Below are 21478 nucleotides of genomic sequence, written 5' to 3'. Positions count from 1 at the left end.
TGGCATTATCTGTGTCTAGTGGGGGTGGGAGAGGTTAAGGGGATGGAAGGATTGGTGACCCACCTCCTTCCACAGGCTGAGAGGAAAAGCAGATCTACAAAGCTTTGCCAGAAATGAAAGATTCCCATGCGTTCCTATTCACCAGTTACATTTTAAAGGGGGCTTGTACTGCTCTGGTGGGGCAACCAGAATTACCGGTTCTTGAGATCGAGTCTCGCCAGTCACCCAGGCTGGAGTGCATACGTATCTCGCCTCATACCGTAAGCTCCGGCTTCTGTGTTCACGCCATTCTCCTCTTCAGCTGACTATGTCGCCTTCACGCCGTTTTCGTATTTTTGTAGAGATCGGGTTTCGTACCATGTTAGCTGTGGGATATCTCTGATTCTCTGACTCGTGATTCACCGGGCCTCCCCAGCTGATTACAGGCTTGAGCCACCGCCAACATTGGTTCTTCTTTTATTCAAATTAAGAGTAGGTTTATACCGGGCATAGTGACTCATGACTGTAATCCCAGCACTTTGAGAAGCTGAGGCAGGCAGATCACTTGAGCCCAGGAGTTGGAGACCAGCTTGGCCAACATGGTGAAACCTTGTGTCTACAGAAAATATGAAAAATTAGTTGGGTGTGGTGGGGCACACCTATAGTCCCAGCTCCCTGGGAGGCTGAGATGGGAGAATCACCTGAGCCTGGGAAGTTGAGGCTGCAGTGAGCTGTAATTGCGCCACTGTACCCCAGCCTTGGTGACAGAGTTAAGACTCTGTCCCCCCGCCCCTAAAAAGGAATAGGTTTACTCACCTCTTTCCCTTCTTACAGGCAGCCTCACATCCAGAATCTTAAATGATGTAGCAGGAAGCAAGTGCCATCTCTGATGAGTGAAAGTAGTGCCATGACTGGGATTCTGCCTACCTGAGTTCTGTTTTTGTTTTGTTTTGTTTTGTTTTTTGAGACAGGGTCTCACTCTTGTCACCCAGGCTGGAGTCCAGTGCTATCATAGCTCATTGCAGCCTTCATCTACCACCTCAGCCTCTTGAGTAGCTGAGACTACAGTGGAGTAGCTGGGGCTACACGTGCTTGCCACCATGCTCAGCTAATTATTATTATTACATATTTTTTGAGACAGAGTTTGTCTCTTGTTGCCCAGGCTGGAGTGCAGTGGCATGATCTCAGCTCTCAGCAACCTCTGCCTCCTGGGTTCAAGCAATTCTCCTGCCTCAGCCTCCTGAATGGCTGGGATTATAGGCGCGTACCACCATGCCCAGCTAATTTTTTGTATTTTTAGTGGAGACGGAATTTCATCATGTTGGCCAGGCTGGTCTCGAACTCCTGACCTCAGGTGATCCACCCTCCTCAGCCTCCCAAAGTGCAGGGATTACAGGCATGAGCCACCGTGCCCCGCCAGCTAATTATTTTTTTGCAGAGACAGGGTCTCATTGTTTTCCAGGCGTGTCTTGAACTCCTGGGCTCCAGCGATCCCACCCGTGTTGGCCTTCCAAAGTGCTGAGATTACAGGCATGAGCCACCATGCCTGGCCCTACCTGGGTTCTTAATCCAGCTTTGCCACTGAGTGACTTTGGTCAAATCATTTTATCAGTTCCATCCCTTTAGCACTAACAGGCAATGATATTAGAATCTTACAAATCAATCTCCTCAGACTCAGGTAATCCTCCCATCTCAGATTCCTGATTGGCTGGGACCATAGGTGTCCGCCATCACACCCAGCTAATTTTTGTATTTTTGGAAGAGGCAGTGTTTTGCCATGTTGCTCAGGCTGGTCTCAAACTCCTGGGCTCAAGCTATGTGCCTGCCTCGACCTCCCAAACTGTTGAGATTATAGGCGTGAGCCACTGTGACAGGCAAAAAAAAAAAAAATTGTACGTTTTATTTAACCCCATCCCTATGTGTTTCCTCTGCATTCTTAATGCTAAGAATCCTCCTTTGTCTTGTTGGTAGAAATTATTAGGGTTGAATTACATTTTTTTTTCTTTCTGATTATGACGTCAGATCTCAAGGATCATAAAGTTTAATTCACCTTGGTTCTACAGATTCACTGATATCAGAAGGCTGATCTGTGGTTTGAAAAAGACTGAAAAGAAAGTTTCCAACCTCCAAACAAAACCCACACAAAAGCCTGGTGGTGGAAGGTTCTAGGTAGAGAAAATCTAGACAATGACTGGACATAATGGGCAAATGCCTACCTTTTGGAAATACAAACTCCACAGGGAACAATTTCCACAGGGAAGTTACATTAACTGAAGGCTGTCTTAGGACAAGGCTGAATAAAGTAAATATTTCAACACCATATGTTCAGCTTTGGCAGGAGATGTAGGTGGGAAGGGAATCTCAATGTTGGAGAATGCCCATATCACACCCCAGCTGGCTATGTAATCATGAAATAAGGAGAAACACATAAATATTTGGTTAAAACACCTTTAATGATAGAGGGAAAGACACTAATATCTCCCCTGTCTGTTCTTGACATTTTACTAGGTTAGGAAGCTCTGGAGCCTACAGCTTGAGGAGAAGCCATCGTTCAAGTCAGTCAATAGCAAAACCCTCACTCTCTCCTCCTCAGAACTCCTGTTCCAAATGATCCTATGTTAAGAGTAAATACTACATCTCATTACAAGACAGAGAGGCAGGGAGGATGCCACCTGGAGCTGGTCTCCCAAAGTCTGGGACTCTAAGAACCAGACAATGACAAAGACACAGGCCCCAGCCTACAGATAGGCAAAATGGGGAGGATAGGGGTCTTGAAAGAGGAAGATAAGGAAAATACAAGGGGCCAGGGAATAAAGGAGGGAGTTATCTAAAACTAGAAGCATACTAGTGCTAGGAAATCCCCCATGATCCCTGGAACACCTCTGCACACTATGTCACTATTAGCCCAAAAGAATATTAACGAGAATGTCCACATTCACAATAATTTGAGGCCCTTTCCCTTACATCATGCCCCTTTCTTAGTCACATAGGTACCAGCAAGCCCTATGTTTTAGCAACATTCCATAACTCTCTCATCATTACTTCATCGACCATGCTGACCAACAATGCTCCTTAAAGATATGAACTTCACATTTCCCAGATATCTCCTGGGAGACCTCTTGGCAAGAAATCAGCTTGTTTCCCGACTTTGAGAGGCCATGATGAATGAGAAGCTGGAGAGGTCTTGGTACACTGACCAGCCAACACCTTTACTTTAATGTGACCATCAGGGGATTTACTGGGAAAATTTTCCTATGCCCTTCATTTCTCCATACTTCCTAGGGTTGGGTCACCAATTACTGGAGCATCTTCAGTACCAGCACCTTCTGGAGGAGGGGGAGGGGAAAGGAATATACAGTTTGCTACTTCTTGTCTATGACGGGCTTCTCAGGCACTGCCTTGGGTGCAGGAGGCTGAAATAGGAGGGGAGCTGTCTTCTCGTTGGCTTCCCTGGATCCCATTGTTGGAGGCACCTTCCCAGCCACAGTTCCTAGGCCAAACAGCACTGGTGGGGCCAGGCTTGGAGTGGTAGTGGAGGTGGAGCTGGAATTCCAGGGCGTCATGGGCAGGCCACTTGACAGGAATGCCACATACTGGTTCTAGAAAGATAGGGGACCCGCACCCACCAACTGAGCAGAAAAGTCACCCCAGAGTAGTGACACTGGGCCCTCAGAGACAGCTGCCAGCCCTTTGGGCTAGGCTGCAATTCCAAATGTAGGTGCTCAGGTGCACCTGCCAAAGGGAAAGGGAGAGGAAAAAGGAGGGGAAAGAAGGGTCACATCAGGGAAGCTGGAGAGGGTTCCTCTTGAGAAAGCTGCAGAGAATCTATTTTCCTCAGGTACAAAGAATGAGGAGGTAAGAAAAATTCCTTAGGGGGCCATCCCCTTGTAAGCACAGTAATTTCTAAGCTCAGGGACTAGAGAAAAGCCACTAGGGACATATCGTGTTAAGAACTTAGAGAGAAAGACAAAATCAGGGCTCATAAATCTGGGAGGTCCTTTTGTGAAGGTGTTTCTGCTCTGTGGGACAAAGAGCAGCAGGTACAGAAAAACAGGCTCATGGGATCGTGGGGTCATCTTTTCGGGGAAAGGGGGAGAGCCCTGTGGAGGTGATGGAAGGTGAACAGCCAGGGACTAAAGAAAGAGCAGCAATATTCTGAGGGCCATGGGGGGCAAAGGGCTGTACCTGGTGGTGTGCCAGTAGCATATGCTTCTTGAGGGTAGCCCGCTCAAGAAAGCCCTGCCTGCAGAAAACACAAGTGAAGAGCGGCCCCTCCTTGGGGTGGGTCTTCTGATGCTCCTCCAGAGCTGCCTGGGAGGGAAAGGCCTGGCCACACACTTCGCAGGCCTTTCTGCTGCTGCTCTCTCCTGGCTCCTTTCTCATTGCCTCCTGCAGGCTCAGCTCCTCTACCAAGGTTATGCTGGTGCCTTCCCCTTCTGGGGTGAGTGCTGATGCTGGGCTTGAGCTTCTCTCCGGTTTGCCCCCCTCTTCCTTGCCTCCTAAAGCATCACTGCTTCCCTGCTCCATTGGCTGAGGCTGATCCAGGCTCTCAGGTGGTGGTAGTGGTGGTGGCAAAGAAGACTGCTGAGTAGCTTTCTCATTACTGTCCATCTCCTTCCCAGCTGTGACTGCTGCCGCCACTGTCCCCACCTCCTCCTCTGCCCCAGATGCCTCTTCTGAATCACCTCTCACTGATATTGCCTTCTCACCTCCACTCTCTGAGCCTCTCCCTGCCAGGGAATCTTCATCAGTCACATCTTCCTCTTCTTCCTCATCCTCTTCTTCCTCCTCCTCAGACAACTCCTCTTCTGGTGATGGCTGCTGGGACTGCTGCTGGGGGAAACTCCCTGCCCCGGAGACTGTAGATTGCTCGGAGCCATTCTCTTGAGCAGCTCCTCCACCTTCAGGGAGTGCGGTACCACCATTGGGGATCTGGCCCCCCAGGTGCATCCGGACATGCTGCTGCAGAGTGACAGCATTGGTGAACTTCTTCTGGCAGATGGGGCAAGAGTTCTGTGCCCGGGCAGCTGGACTGGCCTTGTGGCCCACGAAATGTGCACGCAGATTTCCCCTGGTGGAGAAGGCTCTGCCACACACTTTGCATTTGAATGGCCTCTCACCTCCATGTTGGCCATAATGAAGGCGTAGGGCCCGAGGACAGCTAAGCACCCGGAGACAGATGACACACTGGTTAGGTCCAGAAGAGGCTGAGGATGAAGCTGCAGGGGCAGAGGTGGTGGGGACTCCTGAGGCAGTTGAGGTCACTGCCACAGCTCCTTGCCGGTCAATCTTTTCTACCAGTTGCTGCAGCTTTGATGTCTCAGAGGGTGAGGCCCCCAAGGGCTCTAGCACATAGGGGAAGGGGAAGCTGCCAGTGGACTTGAAGTGGTTGGTAAGCAGTGCCCAGCTCGGTAGTGAAGTCACTAACTTACTTAGCTGCATGCGAGTTGCTGCGCTACTTTCTGCCACTCCACTGATGGCTGAGCCCTCACTCCCTGGGGGGGTGTTTTCATCAGCTTTATTCTTGGGTTCCACTGCTTTCATGAGCACAAACTTATTGAAAGCCGGGAGTCCTGGAGCTGTGGCTGTGCCTGCACTGGTGGAGAGCAGAGTCAGGCTCTCTGTGGCACTGAGTGCTGTGGTGGAGGCCACCAGAGGCTTGCGCTCAACACCGCCACCTGGAGTGGCTGCCTCCTCCTCGGCCTTCTCTGGTGGCACGGACATACCATAAGGCAAGCCACTGCTGGTAATGACGTAGTCTAGGTGCTCTGGTACTGGGTGTGGGTTCATCTGCACATGTGGGTACTTCTCACGATGCCGGTGGAAATGCACTTTGAGGTTGCCACGGGTGGTAAAGCGGTTTCCACAGACATTGCACTTATAGGGCCTCTCACCCGTGTGGGAACGAAGGTGGATCTGCAGGGCACTGTCACTGCCAAATACTTTGGCACAGAAGCGGCATTTGTGCCTTCCACCAGGCTTCTCCAAGGGACCTATCACTTCTCCATAGCTCAGCTCACCACTTCCATTCTTTGGCTTCAGGAGCCCTGGGGAGGCAGTGGCCTCGAGGCCTCGGGCTGCCCCAAGACACTGTGCTGCCAGTAGTCCTGTGGTGCTTGGGAATGCCAGATGAGGCGAGGCAATCAGCTGATCTGTGCTGCCTGGCAAGGCTGGGGAAGGTGCAGGGGTAGGTTTGTGGCTTCGCCCAACCCCTCCAGCAGAGAAAGGATGCTGTGACCCCAGTGGGTGGTAAAGGTGGAAGAAGGCCTGCTTGGGCGTTTCTGCCCCTGAAGAGGAAGAGGAGGAGGAGGAGGAGGAAGATGCCAGTGTCTTGCTGGTTTGGACAGGCTTGATGGGGCTGAAGAGGGGTAGTAGGGGCTTGGTGGAAGAGGCAGTCCCTGTCCCAGGTAGCTCTGAGGGACTGGCAGGGGCACCCACTGTCTGGCCTAAGGAGCCAAGCAACAGCACCTGCCTGCAGATTTGCTCAGTCATCTGCATCTGATGGATCTGCCGCTGCTGCAGCACCCGTAGCTCTTCCAAGATCAGGGGGATGTTCAAGTGGCCACTGCCTACACCTGGGGGCGGAGGGGGTGGTGGAGGAGGGGGGGGTGCAGGGGTCGATTCTGGAGGTAATGGGGTTGCTCCCAGCTTGGGACTGGCCAAGATCAGGCCCCCACCTCCCCCAGCCGCTGTACCTGTGGCAGCGACCAGGAAATGCCCCGAAGACTCCTCTCCTCTACTCTCTGGGCCCCAGGTGGGATCCGTGGGCACGGAGGACCCAGAATCTGGGGGGTTGCTATGCTCTGTGTCCATGACCTGAGGATTATTGTGACCCTCAGGCCGGGGTTCAGAGGAGGCTGAAGAGTTGTTGGGGTTCTCCTGGCCCCCAATTATCACCATTACAGGAGGGTCAGTAGAACATGCATTCTGGTGGGCGAGGAATTCAGTTGGGTCAGTGAATTGTGCGCAGCACTTGGCACAGACTTGGGGGTGATCCTCCTCGCTAGCATCACCTGGGGAGAAGACAAGGAGAGAGAGCGTGGGTGGCGCAGTTGGGTTGGGTATACCGAGGCTCTAATTAACAAGGAGCCCAGTAACCGCTAGTTGGGGGTGGGGAGATGAGCTCACCATCAGGCCGTGCAGAAGTCTAAAGCTCAGGCCAGAACAGTGTGGACAGGAGACAACCCGGCATGGGGCAGGGGTGAGGGGGAGGGAAGCGGGAGGAGGGGAGGGGGGCAAGAGCATGCTACTCCCCTTTTCAGCCACCCTCCCTTCCCAAGGCCACAAGCGAGTTCACGGAATAGGTGTGAGGACAGGGGCCTACGCAGAGAATCAAGCATTTTCTCCCGCCCACCGAAAGTCTTCGCCGCCCCTGCGCATCCCCCTCCGCCCCCACCCCTACCCAGCCCGACCCTACCGCACCTCCGAGCTCTGCCGGCTCCCCGCAGGGCACCCCGAGACGAGAGCTCCTCCCGGATTCGTGCGCCATGGTTGTGGGGAAAGTGGAGGGTCAGGTGGGGTGGGAGACAATGGATATTGGGATTGAGGGAGGCGGCGGTGGCCGCTGGGTCTGCGGCAGCCTCTGCACCCAGCGGCCCAGACTGCGGAGATGGAGATCGGCAGCGGCGGGGGCAGGGAGCAGAGGCGGAGGGGGAGGGGAGCGAGGAGGCGGGGAGGAGCTGGAGCGAGAAAGCGGGGAGAGGGGAGATCTGGGAGGAGCTGATGAGGAGGGGAGTTTATGGGGAGGAGCTGCTGGGGAGGGAGGCGGGAGCTAGAGGAGGCGGGAGAAGGGAGCGCTAGATGGGGCGTGGGGGCGGGAGCCCAGAGCTCGGGAGAGTTTCCGGAGGCGCAGTGACAGGTGCTGTGAAGCACTGCGGGGGTCCACCTTTCCCCTTCCCTGGCCAGCTCCCCCCATCTGCAGATGCCGTTGCCCAGGCCTACCCTCCTCCTCCCGCCCTCCCCTCCTAAGCTCTAGGGGCACAGTGGGAAACGTAGCCCTGCTCAATGGAGCAAGGCGATAGGCTTCTCTTATTTTTCTTTGGATAAAGGATCCGCTGAGCTTGGAAAACGTGGATTCCAGAGAGGGTCGTCTGATCTCCTCAGAGGTCTGAGGGCCAGAAGAAGAGGAGGAGCTCAGAACATGCACTCCTCACCAGCACACACACCCCAAAATATTCCAAGTTTTGTCCCGTCTTTCTCACTTCCATTCCCACCCTACCCCCATCCCTCTCCACAAAAGAAGTTTCTCAGGGTGGGCGGCTGCAAGGTAGAATTTCCAAGGAAGTCATTTCAGGACTCTCTGCGGAACACTAAGCCCCTTCACTCCCCGCCCCTCCTCCCCCAGAATAATAGCTGAATGCAGGCCACTCCGCAGATCGCCCAGCCTACACAACACCTAATTTATAGAGTCCATGCTTATTTAATAAGCCATCTCCTACTTAGTACCCTCTTTTCTACCCTCTTCCTCCTCTATTCTCCTCCTGCAACATTCCTCACACTGTCACTATTAAAGACAGTGGGTTTGGGGAGACGCTAGCCTGCAAAGGCGTACGGAGGCCCACCCAGCTCTAACCTGGGGGGGAGGGGAGCCTCTTGAAACAATGCGGTAGGAGCTACCAGGCAGCGCTCAGTGTCTAAAGCCCTTTCAGCCCCAGCCTGGTTTGAATGCTTAGAAATAGCTAACACCTGCTCACCATCACAGAGGCAGCCTCCTATTCAGACAGGATAAGTAAGAATAAAATGCCTCCTGGACCAGGTATTCTGGCATTCTCTTTTTTTACCTTGAAATTAGTCTTAAAGCGCTTCCCACTTCCTAAAATACTTTCTCTTACATGCAGGAAGTGACCACAAGTCCTTGGTTTTGTGGTTTCCGTGGGCATCAGTAAACCTAAATTGTTCTAATCCCAGTTCTATTCTTGCCTCGCTGATAAATTGAGACATGGTGGTCAGACACACCATGTTATACCACCGTTTCCCTCTTCATAAAGTGGTAATATTGCAGCTGCAGTATCTTACTCAGAAAAATATTGTGGGGACAAAAAATTGAAAAATTTGACAATATAAATGTGTAAACCAGGTATGGTGGTGCACACTTGTAGTCCCAGCTACTTGGGAGGCTGAGGCAGGAGAATTGCTTTAGTCCAGGAGTTTGAGGCTGCAGTGAGCTATGATCACACCTGTGAATAACCACTGCCCTCCAGCTTCCGCAACATAGTGAGGCCCCATTACTTTAAAAAAAAAAAAAAAAGCTGGGTACGGTGGCTCACTGTAATTCCAGCATTTTGGGAGGCCAAGGCGGGCAGATCACGAGGTCAGGAGTTCCAGACCAGCCTGGCCAATATGGTGAAACCCCATCTCTACTAAAAATACAAAAATTAGCTGGGCATGGTGGTACGCACCTGTAATCCCAGCTACTGGGGTGGCCTAGCCAGGAGAATGGCTTGAACCCAGGAGGCAGAGGTTGCAGGGATCTGAGCTTGTGCCATTGCATTCCAGCCTGGGCAATAAGAATGAAACTCCATCTCCCGGTTTTATTGGAAACCCTCCAATAAAATGAGGGTACTGCCATAAAAAGGAAGGAAATTCTGATACATGCTACAACATGAATGAACTTTGAAAACTTGAAACTTCAGCTGGAGGCTGAGGTGGGAGGATCACTTGAGCTCAAGGGTTTGAGACTCCATCTCAAAATCTCAAAAAAAAAAAAAAAAAGAAAGAAAGAAAAAGAAAAGAAAGAAAGAAAGAAAAAAGAAAGAAAGAAAAGAAAGTTTAGGCACAGTGGTTAGCTCATGCCTATAATCCTAGCACTTTTGGAGACCAAGGCAGGAGGATCACTTGAGGCCAGGAATTTGAGACCAGACTGTATAACATCGTGAGACCCCTATCTCTGCAAAATCAACCAACCAACCAACCAAACTTAAAACCAACCAAACAAAAAAAAAAAAAGTCTAAAAAAATTGATAGGTACATGTGAGATTTTTAAAGTTTGGGGAGTCCTGAATTTTATTAATTAGAGAATTTACATTGTCAGTAGCAAAATAATCGAAGTAGCCTTAAATATACATATACTAAAAGTAGATCTGTTTTCCATGTTGCTTGCTAATCTTATTAATTTCTGAGGTAAGATATTGGCTAATATTAGTGGCATATTTCAAAGGTAGGAAGTCTTTTTTTGCAGGGGGCCGGGGAGCTGAAACAACCTATTTAAAATACTAGTAACATCCACTTTACTTTTCAACATAAATTTTGCCTGTGTTTTTAAAGTTAAAACATTTTACTGGCCGGGTGCGGCGGCTCACGCCTGTAATCCCAGCACCTTGGGAGGCCGAGGCGGGCGGATCGCGAGGTCAGGAGATCCAGACCATCCTGGCGAACACGGTGAAACCCCGTCTCTACTAAAAATACAAAAAAATTAGCCGGGCGTGGTGGCGGGCGCCTGTAGTCCCAGCTACTTGGGAGGCTGAGGCAGGAGAATGGCATGAACCTGGGAGGCGGAGTTTGCAGTGAGCCGAAATCGCGCCACTGCACTCCAGCCTGGGCGACAGAGCGAGACTCCGTCTCAAAAAAATTTTACTGAATTATGTTTTGAAACTTCAGATAATAAAGCTCTTAGCATTGTGAGTCATACTTCTGAAATGGATGGGTTCTGTGCTTCCAGGCCTGGTCTTACAAATGAGAGAGAGGGGGTTCTATTTCCGTTTATGGCAAGTCACAGTTTTGTGCAATGCGGTTTATTTTTACAGATAAGGAAATTGAAGCTTGGAGAGGTTAAGTGACTTTTCCAAGTTCACACAGTAATTCAGTGAAGCAAGCATTCAGAATTTTGACTCCTGTCCAATGCTTTCTCAAGCACATCAACATTGTATGGCTTCCCTAATGCTAGAGAAAGGGCCCTGTGTGGCTTCTACCTGCCATTTGCTCCCTGGCCTTAGTCAAGGAGAGGGAATCAGATGGAGGCTTTCTACTGAGCATTTGTTAATTAGCATTGAACATTTGATATCCAGTTGCTGTTTTGTCAACTCTTCTGACAAGAAAAGAAATCCTTTTCTTTTCATCTTCTCCTGGGAAACACTGTCCCCTTTCTTGCTCTTTAATGAAATGTGCTTTCTGATGCGTAATTTGATCTAAGCTCTTCTTTAAGGTAAATTTAGTCCCTGGTGAAAGGTGACTGGATCAACAGCCACCTGTAAGAGGAACCCTCCATTTCTCAGTACTTTGCACTCACTGCCTATCCTGAAAAGGGGGGCAGGATTCTTACACAAACATGAATGAAGTCACAAATGCAGGAATAAACTAAACTGGTAATGGTGTCCCTAGATAGCAGATAAGGTGAGGTAAGCTATCTCCGGTCAAATGCAAAGTCGGGGGTGGGACTAAGACCTGGAAAAGCTTGTTTAAACTTATAGAGAGCTGAAACGACAAAGAAAAGGGAAACCAGGTGGCTTCCCCTCTAAACCTAGTGTCCCATCAAATTGCTGCTTTAGGCTTCAGAGAGAACTGTTGGGGAGAACAAAGAGAAAAATAGGTGGGTCGTATGTAGCAGGGTGATACCTTTGAACAGTGGTTTTCAAATTTTGCTGCCCATTAGGATTACCAGAAAAGAGTTTTAAAATTTTTATGTTTAGGTGCAGTGGCCTGTTCCTTGTAGTCCCAGCTACTCTGGAGGCTGAGGTGGGAGGATCACTTGAGCTCAAGGGTTTGAGACTCCATCTCAAAAATCTCTCTCAAAAAAAAAAAAAAAAAAAAAAAAAAAAAAAAGAAAGAAAGAAAGAAAGAAAAGAAAGTTTAGGCATTGTGTGGTAGCTCATGCCTATAATCCTCAGTGCACTTTGGTAGGCGGCGCAGGAGGATCACTGAGGCCAGGAATTTGAGACCAGCCTGCATAAACATAGTGAGAGACCCCTATCTCTGCAAAATCAAACCAACCAACCAACCAAACCAAAAAAAAATCCCCATGTCCAGGCCACATCCCAGGCTAATTAATTCATAATCCCTGAGGGATAGGATCCAGGCAATAGTTTTATAAAGCTCCTCAGGTGATTCCAATGAGAATACAAAGATTGTGACACAACATGAGACCCATGGAGGACTGTCCTTTCCATCACACCTCCACCCTGCTCCTCACAAATCTTACGTGAGCTAAACTTTGGCCACAACTGTATTATAGACAAATGAACTCTCAGTGCTAAACCTTCCCATCAAGTTTCCTCCTACAGTGCCCACAACCACACATTAGCTTCCTTGTATCCTTTCCAGTGAAAATCTGCTCATGAATAGAATTTGATATAATTTACACCTTACTGTAAGTTTAAGTGGACTGCATTTCTTTCCCAGATATGAGTATCTTGAAGCAAAATTTTTTCTTTTTTAATTGATATTTGAGGCCGGGCTGGTGGCTCAAGCCTGTAATCCCAGCACTTTGGGAGGCCTAGACGGGCGGATCAGGTCAGGAGATCGAGACCATCCTGGCTAACACGTGAAAACCCCCACTCTACTAAAAAAATACAAAACTAGCCGGGCTAAGTGGCGGGCGCCTGTGGTCCCAGCTACCGGGAGGCTGAGGTGGAGAGAATGGCGGGAACCCGAGGCGGAGCTGCAGTGAGCTGACCCGCCACCAAGACTCCAGCCTGGGCGACAGAGCCAGACTCAGTCTCAAAAAAAAAAAAAAATTATTATTTGAGCCATATTTCTAATTGTAAGGTGAAAGGCTTTGTTCTACAGAGTTCAAGCATCATCTACCCATTAAGGAAACAAAGCACACTATGTAAGCACCTGCTTAACCTAACTTACTTGTTTTTTTTGTTTTGTTTTTTGGAGATGGTTTCACTCTGTTGCCCAGGCTGGAGTGCAGTGGCACAATCATAGCTCACTGAAGACTCTACCTCCCAGGCTTAGGGGATCCTCCCACCTCAGCTTCCTGAGTAGCTGGGACTACAGGCATGCACAATCATGCCGAGCTAATTAAAAAAATTTTTTTTTCTGTAGAGATGAGGTTTCACTATGTTGCCCAGGCTGTCTGGAATACCTGGGCTCAAGGGATCCTCCTGCCTTGTCCCCACAAAGTGCTAGGAGTACAGATGTAAGCCACTGCGTCTGGCCCACTTACTTATTATTGACACTGAACAATGCTAAATGGTAGCTTCTATAATTATGAATTGATTCTGTAACTATTGCTACTGACTACTTCTTAGTGAAATATCTCATCTCCTTACTCCTCTCTCCTAAACGTAGACACATAATAATCCTTAGAAACCCAGACCTACTAATGTAACTATGGCCTGTGTAACACACTAGACTAACAGGCACAATGATTGGTACACCTGGTGCTAAGTGAGAAAAATATATTTGATTACAGAACAGGAGTATCTTAGATCAAACATAAGAATGCTATTTTAATGAAAATTTCTTTGACATCAAAGAACTCAACACTTAACGTGGAATTCATACCATTTTGGAGCTGGGACTTTAGAGATCTGACACTCTCATTGTCATTTGTGCACAGGGAGTCAGACCTGAGTTAAAGTCCCAGCTCTAGAACATTCTAATCTTTGTGATCTTGGGAAAATATCTTAATCTCTCCCAGAGTTTGATTTCTCTCTCTCTTTTTTTCTTTTTGAGACGGAGTCTGTCTCTGTCATCCAGGCTGGAGTACAATGGTGCGATCTCGGCTCACTGCAATCTCTGTCTCCTGGGTTCAAGAGATTCTCCTGCCTCAGCCTCCCAACTAGCTGGGATTACAGGTGTGCGCCACCACGCCCAGCTAAGTTTTGTATTTTTAGTAGAGACGAGGTTTCACCTTGTTGGCCAGGCTTGTCTTGAACTCCTCACCTCAAGTGATCTGCCCACCTCAGCCTCCCAAGGTGCTGGGATTACAGGCGTGAGCTGGCTGCTGTGCCCGGCTGATTTATCTTCTTTAAAATGAAGGTACTGCCGCGCTGGCCGCGGTGGCTCAAGCCTGTAATCCCAGTTCCTTGGGAAGCCGAGGTGAGTGGATCACGGGGTCAGGAGATCCAGACCCTCCTGGCCAACATGGTGAAACCCCATCTCTACTTAAAAAAAACAAAAAACAAAAAACAAAAAACAAAAAAGTAGCCGGGCGTGGTGGCGGGCGCCTGTAGTCCCAGCTACTGGGAAGGCTGAAGCAGGAGAATGGCGTGAACCTGGGAGGCGGAGCTTGCAGTGAGCTGAGATCGCGCTATTGCACTCCAGCCTGGGCGACAGAGAGAGACTCTGTCTCAAAAAATAAATAAATAAATAAAATAAAATGAGGGTACTGCCATAAAAAGGAAGGAAATTCTGATACATGCTACAACATGAATGAACATGAAAACATTATGCTTTCAGACAAATTTGATTTTAATTGAGAAAAAAAGAAAACATACTAAGTGCAATAAAGCACATGCAAAAAGACAAATATTGTATGATTCCATTAGTATGAGGTACCCAAATATTATATGAGTCTATTAATATGAAATTTGGCGAGTTCATACAGACAGAAAGCAGAATAGAGGCTAATAGGGGCTGAGGGAATGGGAGAATGGGGATTTATTATTATTATTATTATTATTATTATTATTTTTTGAGACAGAGTCTCGCTTTGTCGCCCAGGCTGGAGTGCAGTGGCGCTATCTCAGCTCACTGCAAGCTCCGCCTCCCTCCCAGGTTCACACCATTCTCCTGCCTCAGCCTCCCGAGTAGCTGGGACTAGGGGCGCGCACCACCACGCCCAGCTAATTTTTTGTATTTTTAGTAGAGATGGGGTTTCACTGTGTTAGCCAGAATGGTCTCGATCTCCTGACCTCGTGATCCGCCCGCCTCAGCCTCCCAAAGTGCTGGGATTACAGGCGTGAGCCACCACGCCCGGCGGGGATTTATTATTTAATGGTTATGGAGTTTCTGTTTGATGATGAAAAAGTTATTGAAACATTGGTAATGGTTACATAACATAGTGAATGTACTTAATGCCAGTGAATTGTACACTTAAAAAATGGTTGAAATGGTAAATTTTATTACACATATTTTACTACAATAAAAAAATTTTAGCCGGGTGTGGTGGCATGCACCTGTAATCCCAGCTGCTCAGGAGGCTGAGGCAGGAGAATCTCTTGAACCCTGGAGGTGGAGGTTTCAGTGAGCTGAGATGTGCCACTGCACTCCAGCCTGGGCAACAGAGTAAGACTTGGTCTCAAAAAAAAAAAACAAAAACCTTTTTTGCAATAATAAGGGAGTTGGGAGGAAAAAGAGGAAATGCAAAAAGGGCCTAGTACAGTATCTGAATGCTCTACAAATATTAGCCATGAGTGTTAGTTATTATTTGAATGTCAAAAGCTGAATGAAGCCCTGGGATAAGAAAGGTCACATGTGCCCAAGATCACATAGCTTCAAGGTCTACACTAGATTGAAAACCAAGTTTTCTGTTTTCTTATCTAGTGCTCTGTAACACCAGGCCTGAGATACTCTCTATTCCAAAATGTGTTTTTTTCTGATTTGGGAATACCTAGGGTTGGGTGGCCCAGAGATCAATAACCTGAGAGATGAGGCTCTCTACTTCCAAATGTAAACAGAGCCCCCAAAACTCTACCTTTGCCTCCTTTCCCCTCTTGCTGTTCTTGCTGTCTGCCAACTTCCATCTAAAGTACTCCCCTCTCTCCCTCTAGATCTGTTTGGCTGCTGTCCTGGTTTCTCCTTCTCACTAAATATCTGGGTTTCTGATGGTTTCCTTTATTTCCCAGATGTACTGGTTTGCATTTTTCCCCCAGTCACATCCCTTATGTTCTCTAATCCAGATTTCTAGACTCTGTAGGGGAGAGAGAAGGTTTTTTTTCCCCCCCCCTCTCTAGAGTTTTTAAGTAAATAGAGTATTTCCTGCCTATCACTTATACGAAATAACTATTCTGTTAAGTTTTGATGTTCTGGTCAGGGAAGCTGAGCAAAAACGGCTGGAAAACAGATTTTTCAGACTGTTTCTTGGTGATGTCTTAGGTCACTGTAGAATTTTGGCTTTTAGAATATGTAACAAAGGCTCAGCATTTGCTTGTTGTATATGGCACATATTGCTTAAAAGAAGGCAAAAGACTCCTGGAAACATTACTGGCACCCTAGACTACTAAATAAATGTCTTCTGATACTCATGATAATATCCGTCATTTCACAGGTGCACCAAAAGATACAGTGTACCCCTAAATAAAAGCCCTTCCTACCTAACTGTGGGGCATGCTGTGGGGTAGAAGGAAGTCAGATGTGTGAAGGTCACATAAGTGAATAGAAACCCTGTCTCTAAAAAATTAGGGAAAAGGAGAGCTCTCATTCTATTTTGCAGAATGGATGCTGCCCCATTCATGATTAAGGAAATGTATTAATTTAAAAGAAAAGCAGAAAATGTGAAATTTACATATTGTAAGCCTGTAAGATCAAGGAGGAATTTCAGATATGATAAAATAGAGCCACCTCATTTTGCAGATGAGGCCCAATGACATCCAGATCATAAGTAGCCTAGGATCTTTCACTCCAGGGGAATTCCGATGAGCTTTCTTAAGGTAGATCTCAGCAGAGGGTACTACTGCTTCCTTGCTCCTTACATTTGTTTCTGCCTCTCAGAGCTCAAAGGCAAATTTTCATCAAAAATTTGTTGATGCCATTGGGTTTAAAGCTTTACTGTTTCTATGGGGATGACTTTGTAGCAGCATTACCGTGCCTCCAAGTGGGAGCTATATCTTAAAGGGCTTGAAAATCCATTCAGGACAGCTGCTAAAGAGAGTTTTTGACTCCCTCACAGAAGATTTTTCCTCAGCTATGGTATGGGGAATGGGTGAGCAGATGGGAGAAGTAGGAAGAAGAGGAGAGGATGCTTCTTGGGGGCTTGGAGGGGTGTTCAGCCTAGTTCCACAATCAAACCAGCAGGAGAGCAGAACTGTGAGGCAACTCTGGGGAAGAGTTGAGGCTCTAGGGGAAGTCTCCTGTAGAGCACAAGTAGGAAACATCCGGCCTATAGCAGCATTAAGAAGGGCTAATGTGTCTCAGGAGGGAAGGATGCCATCACCACAGAACCTCTAAATATGGGCACAGTAGGATCCCAGAAAAGCAGTGATTCGGGGAGGATGTGTTCTGCCCAAAACATAATATGTCTGTTAAGGTTATTTCATAGCACGTGGAGCACTGATCTGACCTCAAGCTTTTGTTTTTGAACAGGTGGAAAGGCAAGTTTAATCTATAATTTTAATCGCCACCAATACACTATCTTAGAGCTTTTCATGACACATGTCTCATAAAGAAATGCTGACATTTGCCAAGAGGTTCCTGAGTTTTGGTCATGTTACAGCACTTGCAGGAAGTGCCACTGCATTCACATATAATGATAATAACAATATTCACACATACTAAGCACTTATTTATGCTAGGTACTTTACTACATGTATTAAGCACTTATTTATGCTAGGTATTTTTCCAAGGGTTTTACACATATTAACTCATTTGGATTTTCACAACAACTTAATGAAGTAGCTAGTATACACATCTCCATTTTACAGATGAGAAAACTGAAGCATAGAGAGACAAAATAAACCAGTCAAGGTCACATAGCTAACCAAGTGGTGGAGCTGGGATTTGTCTAAAAGTCTGGTTTCAGAACCCTTGTGCTTAATCCTATACTATACTGTTGGGTGTATCAACTGTATGCTAAACAGTTGCCTCTCTGGAGCCAGGACTTCCAGACTTTCAGTCTGCACATATGGAGCCATACCAGTGACTAGTATGTCCAAAACTTCTTTGATACTAAGAATTATCTGGAGACTTGCAAAATATATAGATTCCCACACCCTGGCTCCGATGTACTCACAATCAGGCAAGTTTTTAAAACCCAGGTTTAGTGGAGTGAGCACCACCAGCCCTGAGCATTAGGAAATTTAAGTTTTTGTCCTGATTTTGCCTCTGTCTCTCAGACTCTGGGCAATTTCACTCTTCAGTTCCCTGCTTGCTCTACTGTCTGCCTGTCACTTAACGGAATGTTACAAGAATACATACAATTTTTCCCCCTCATAAGGGACACCTGTTGCTTCAAAAACAGGGTATCCTCATAAAATGATACGCGCGTAGTAACAGGTGTATTTTCTTGCACTTTTTTTTTTTTTTTTTTGCTTTGCTTTCCTTAAAGCACAAACCTAAGCCTGTCATCCAGACCTAGCCTTCAGCTCTCCTCCAGGTGACACGCATACATACCCCAAACCAGGCTGCATTCTGACCGACATTAGCTCTCTCCCTCTGGGAGCTCTGATCGGCTCTCAGTTCAGCCCAACAATGAGAAACTTTTTTCTCATCTCCCTCAGGGGAGCCTTCACGTTTATCCAATTCATTCTCTTGCAACCCAACTCTCCAGAAAGAAAAGGGGGGAAAATCCCACCCCTAAGAGACGGTCTTCAGGTCTGAGGACGTTACTTAGCAACGGCACAAAGACCAGTGAGCCAAGGGAGACCTGAGGAGAAAACTCTTGGGTGGGGAGACAGAGCCGGTTTGAAAACTCCATTTCATCCAGAGAAAAACAAGGAAAACACAAACAGAATCAATCCCAAGTAACAAGCGGGGCTTCTCCCCAGCGCAGGTCATCTCTTTACTCCCTGCATCTCAACTCCTTTAAACCCCCAGTGACCAAGTCCGCCCCCGCCTGGTTTCGCCCATGGCCCGAGTGCCCTCCCCTTGCCCTGGCCTGACCCACACAGGCTTGGACTTAGGGGCCCCCCACCCCTCCCCAGGCACCCACCGTTCTCAGACGCGCTGGGACCTTCGCAGTCCGAGATTAACTGTTGGGGTTTCCGCTGCTTTCGCCGAGACATTCCCGGGTAGAGAGTTGGGAGAGGGAGGGGCAACGCTCACTTAGTCTTAACCGGGGTGACCTGGTCTCCTCTCCCCCTTGGGTCCGAAGCCAATTGATGCCTCTCCCCCAGCGCAAATCACTGTGAAGCAGAGATGTTCTCCTTTCCCAGAGACAGACAGACTCTCTCTCTCTCTCTGATTCTCTGTTCTTGACTCTCTCTCTCTTTCTCAATCTTTGCAAGTCTTTAAAGGGGAGACGCCCCCTTTTTTTCTTCAGCTTCTTCCCTACGCTTCTGCAGCTCCCATTGTAAAAGCAAAAATCCTAATCTTTCCGCACACTCTTTTCTTTTGTACTGCAGAGGAAAGGATTTAACCCTCTCCTCCCTGCAAGGGCTCTGGGTCTCTCCCTGTGCTGTCTGTTCAGAAACTGTCCCTGGCTTGTTTCTCTAACTCTTCTTCCAAGATCTTCACTGTGCTTTTTGGTTCTGTCATATTTCTATGCCCCTCTGATAATGTAGCTGCTTCTGGGGTATAAACTGAAATAAGAACCTTCTGATGTGTCCTGATTATGAGTAATATATGTATAGCTCTTTATAATTTATAGAATATTTTCATTTGTAATGTGTTTTGAATATTATAACTCCAAGATGAACACAGTAGGCTTTACTACTCCAACTTATAGTTGAGCCCCTTTATAGATGAGTCAAAAGGCCCAGTGAGGTTAAGTAACCTCTCCAAAGTTGCACAGCTATGATGTATCAGACACAGGCCTGGAATCCAGGTGCATCTGACAGTAGCCTAACATTGTTTCCTCTATATCAGTAAAGACACAATATGCCACCAAACTGCTATCATGAAAAAAAAAAAAAAAAGTGATTGATCTCAAGGAATCTCATTTAAAATAGCCATGGCTGGGCATGGTGGCTCACACCTGTAATCTCAGCACTTTGGGAGGCCAAGGTGGGCGAATCATGAGGTTAAGAGATGGAGACCATCCTGGCCAACATGGTGAAACCCCATCTCTACTAAAAACACAAAAATTAGGCTGGGCGCGGTGGCTCACGCTTGTAATCCCAGCACTTTGGGAGGCCAAGGCGGGCAGATCACCTAAGGTCAGGAGTTTGAGACCAGCCTGACCAACATGTCAAAACTCTGTCTCTACTAAAAATACAAAAATTAGCTGGGCATAGTGGTGGGTGCCTGTAATCCCAACTACTCCAGAGGCTGAGGCAGGAGAATCCCTTGAACCTGGGAGGCAGAGGTGGCAGTGAACTGAGATCACGCCATTGCACTCCAGCCTGGGTGACAGAGTGAGACTCTGTCTCAAAAAAAAAAAAAAAAAAGAATCCCTCCATCTCCACAATACATCGTTTGGCAACAACCAGGTATCTCCTGCTCAACCTGCACACTGAGGGTGATTCATTTATTTTTCTTTAACTTCTGACTGTGATGTTCCTACCTGTATTTGAGTGCTACTGAGCTACTGCGCATAGAATATTCTGGATATGCCCTATCTTCTGGCAATAATGCCTGGGCCCCTTTATTTTAGCGTGATTTCTGTTTTACTCTTCTGGCTGAGATAGCATCTGAAACGCTATCAGTTGGAAAAGTGGGAAGTATTTTCCCCTTTTAGGGTTAGTAATGTAAATCTCTGATGGCTTTATCTGCAGAGAAAAGCAAAATAAAGCTCACTCACAGGTTTGGCTGCAAATTTGAAGGTTTATGCATTTCTTCCCTTACACGATTCCAGGCTAGTTTGGTAATACTAAGAAAGGAAAAGGGAGACAGCAGGTGGCAGGGGGTGCTGCTAGTAATAATTGAGGCAGGTATCCACATTCCATCTGAAGAGTTTTGGAAAATGCTCTCATCTTTGCTTTGGAGTTCACTGAATCTCCATTATTTATCCAGTCCTTTGGTGTCAGGGCCCCGGGTGGTTTTCTCAAGGCTACCCTTGGAACTCTTGTGGGTGACATTATCTAATTCATCCTGTTAACTTCCCTGTGGTAGACAGGTGTCATTATTTATCACTAGACCATTGTAGGAGAAATGGGGGTACTGAGCCTAGGAAAACTTCTAATTCCTCTATGGAATAGACTGAGTCCTGTCATCCTCTCACCCCACTGTTTCCATCATTTATTTCCTTCCAGGAAAGGAAAGGAGAGAAGGAACATAGCTTTCTGCTTCTCTCAGGAGTCTGAAATCTCCAAGGGAGCAGATTTCAGGGTCTACATTTGTCTTTTTTCCTGAATCTTGGCTGTCTTCATCTTTTCCTATTTTTCCCCCTCCTTCTTGTGGGTCTTATTGTGAAAGGAAGGACTCTTTCCCCTCCTCTTCTTTCTTCCGCCCTCCCCAGTTTACCATTTTTTTTTCCTTTTACCTCTCCACTGTGGCCTCTTGACCTCCCCACAGAGTTACAAAAGTAAAATCCTTGAAGAGATGCTGCTGTGGGAATGTTAATGAGCCTTCCCCACAAAGGGGCAAAGACTTTACTTCACTGAGTTGGAAAAAAGCCCCTTTGAAAAGGGGTTTCTGTGTGTGGTGAAGTGGAGAGGGGAGGGGAAGGAGAGGGATAGAGGGAAAAGAAGGGAGGGAGAGAAAAAGAGCAAGAGAATGAAAGGAGAGAGAGAAATAGAAGAGAGACACTCAAACTTCATACTAGAAGAGAATATTAAAAATAACAACACTACTTTCCTTT

General features: G+C 47.4%; 1 protein-coding gene across 3 annotated transcripts; it reads right to left on the bottom strand.

Annotated features, from left to right (window-relative positions):
- Positions 1 to 2411: 2411 nt before the first annotated feature.
- Positions 2412 to 19634, bottom strand: SALL2 (spalt like transcription factor 2). Of its 3 annotated transcripts, none has more exons than XM_017961022.3 (3): positions 18731 to 19634; positions 4165 to 6992; positions 2412 to 3578 (listed from the first exon to the last, which is right to left on the bottom strand). In XM_017961022.3, the coding sequence occupies exons 1-3, from the start codon at positions 18801 to 18803 to the stop codon at positions 3342 to 3344; spliced, it is 3138 nt and encodes a 1045-aa protein (XP_017816511.1). In that variant the 5' UTR covers positions 18804 to 19634; the 3' UTR covers positions 2412 to 3341. The 3 variants fall into 3 exon arrangements, with proteins under 3 accessions (XP_017816511.1, XP_031524118.1, XP_017816512.1); XM_031668258.1 differs by lacking the exon at positions 18731 to 19634 and adding an exon at positions 18193 to 18591; XM_017961023.2 differs by lacking the exon at positions 18731 to 19634 and adding an exon at positions 7402 to 7752.
- Between the last annotated feature and the right edge of the window lie 1844 nt (positions 19635 to 21478).

Source organism: Papio anubis, chromosome 7, assembly GCF_008728515.1.
Source record: "Papio anubis isolate 15944 chromosome 7, Panubis1.0, whole genome shotgun sequence".
Taxonomy (NCBI): Eukaryota; Metazoa; Chordata; class Mammalia; order Primates; family Cercopithecidae; genus Papio; species Papio anubis.
This window is presented reverse-complemented; position numbering and strand designations above follow the sequence as displayed.

Coding starts and splice junctions, on each gene's coding strand:
- SALL2 (XM_017961022.3), bottom strand. CDS start 18,803: ATGTCTCGGCGAAAGCAGCGGAAACCCCAACAGTTAATCTCGGACTGC. Junction 6,993..18,730: donor TCCCAGCGCGTCTGAGAACG/GTGGGTGCCTGG, acceptor TCTTCTCCCCAG/GTGATGCTAGCGAGGAGGAT. Junction 3,579..4,164: donor TGCTACTGGCACACCACCAG/GTACAGCCCTTT, acceptor CTATCTTTCTAG/AACCAGTATGTGGCATTCCT.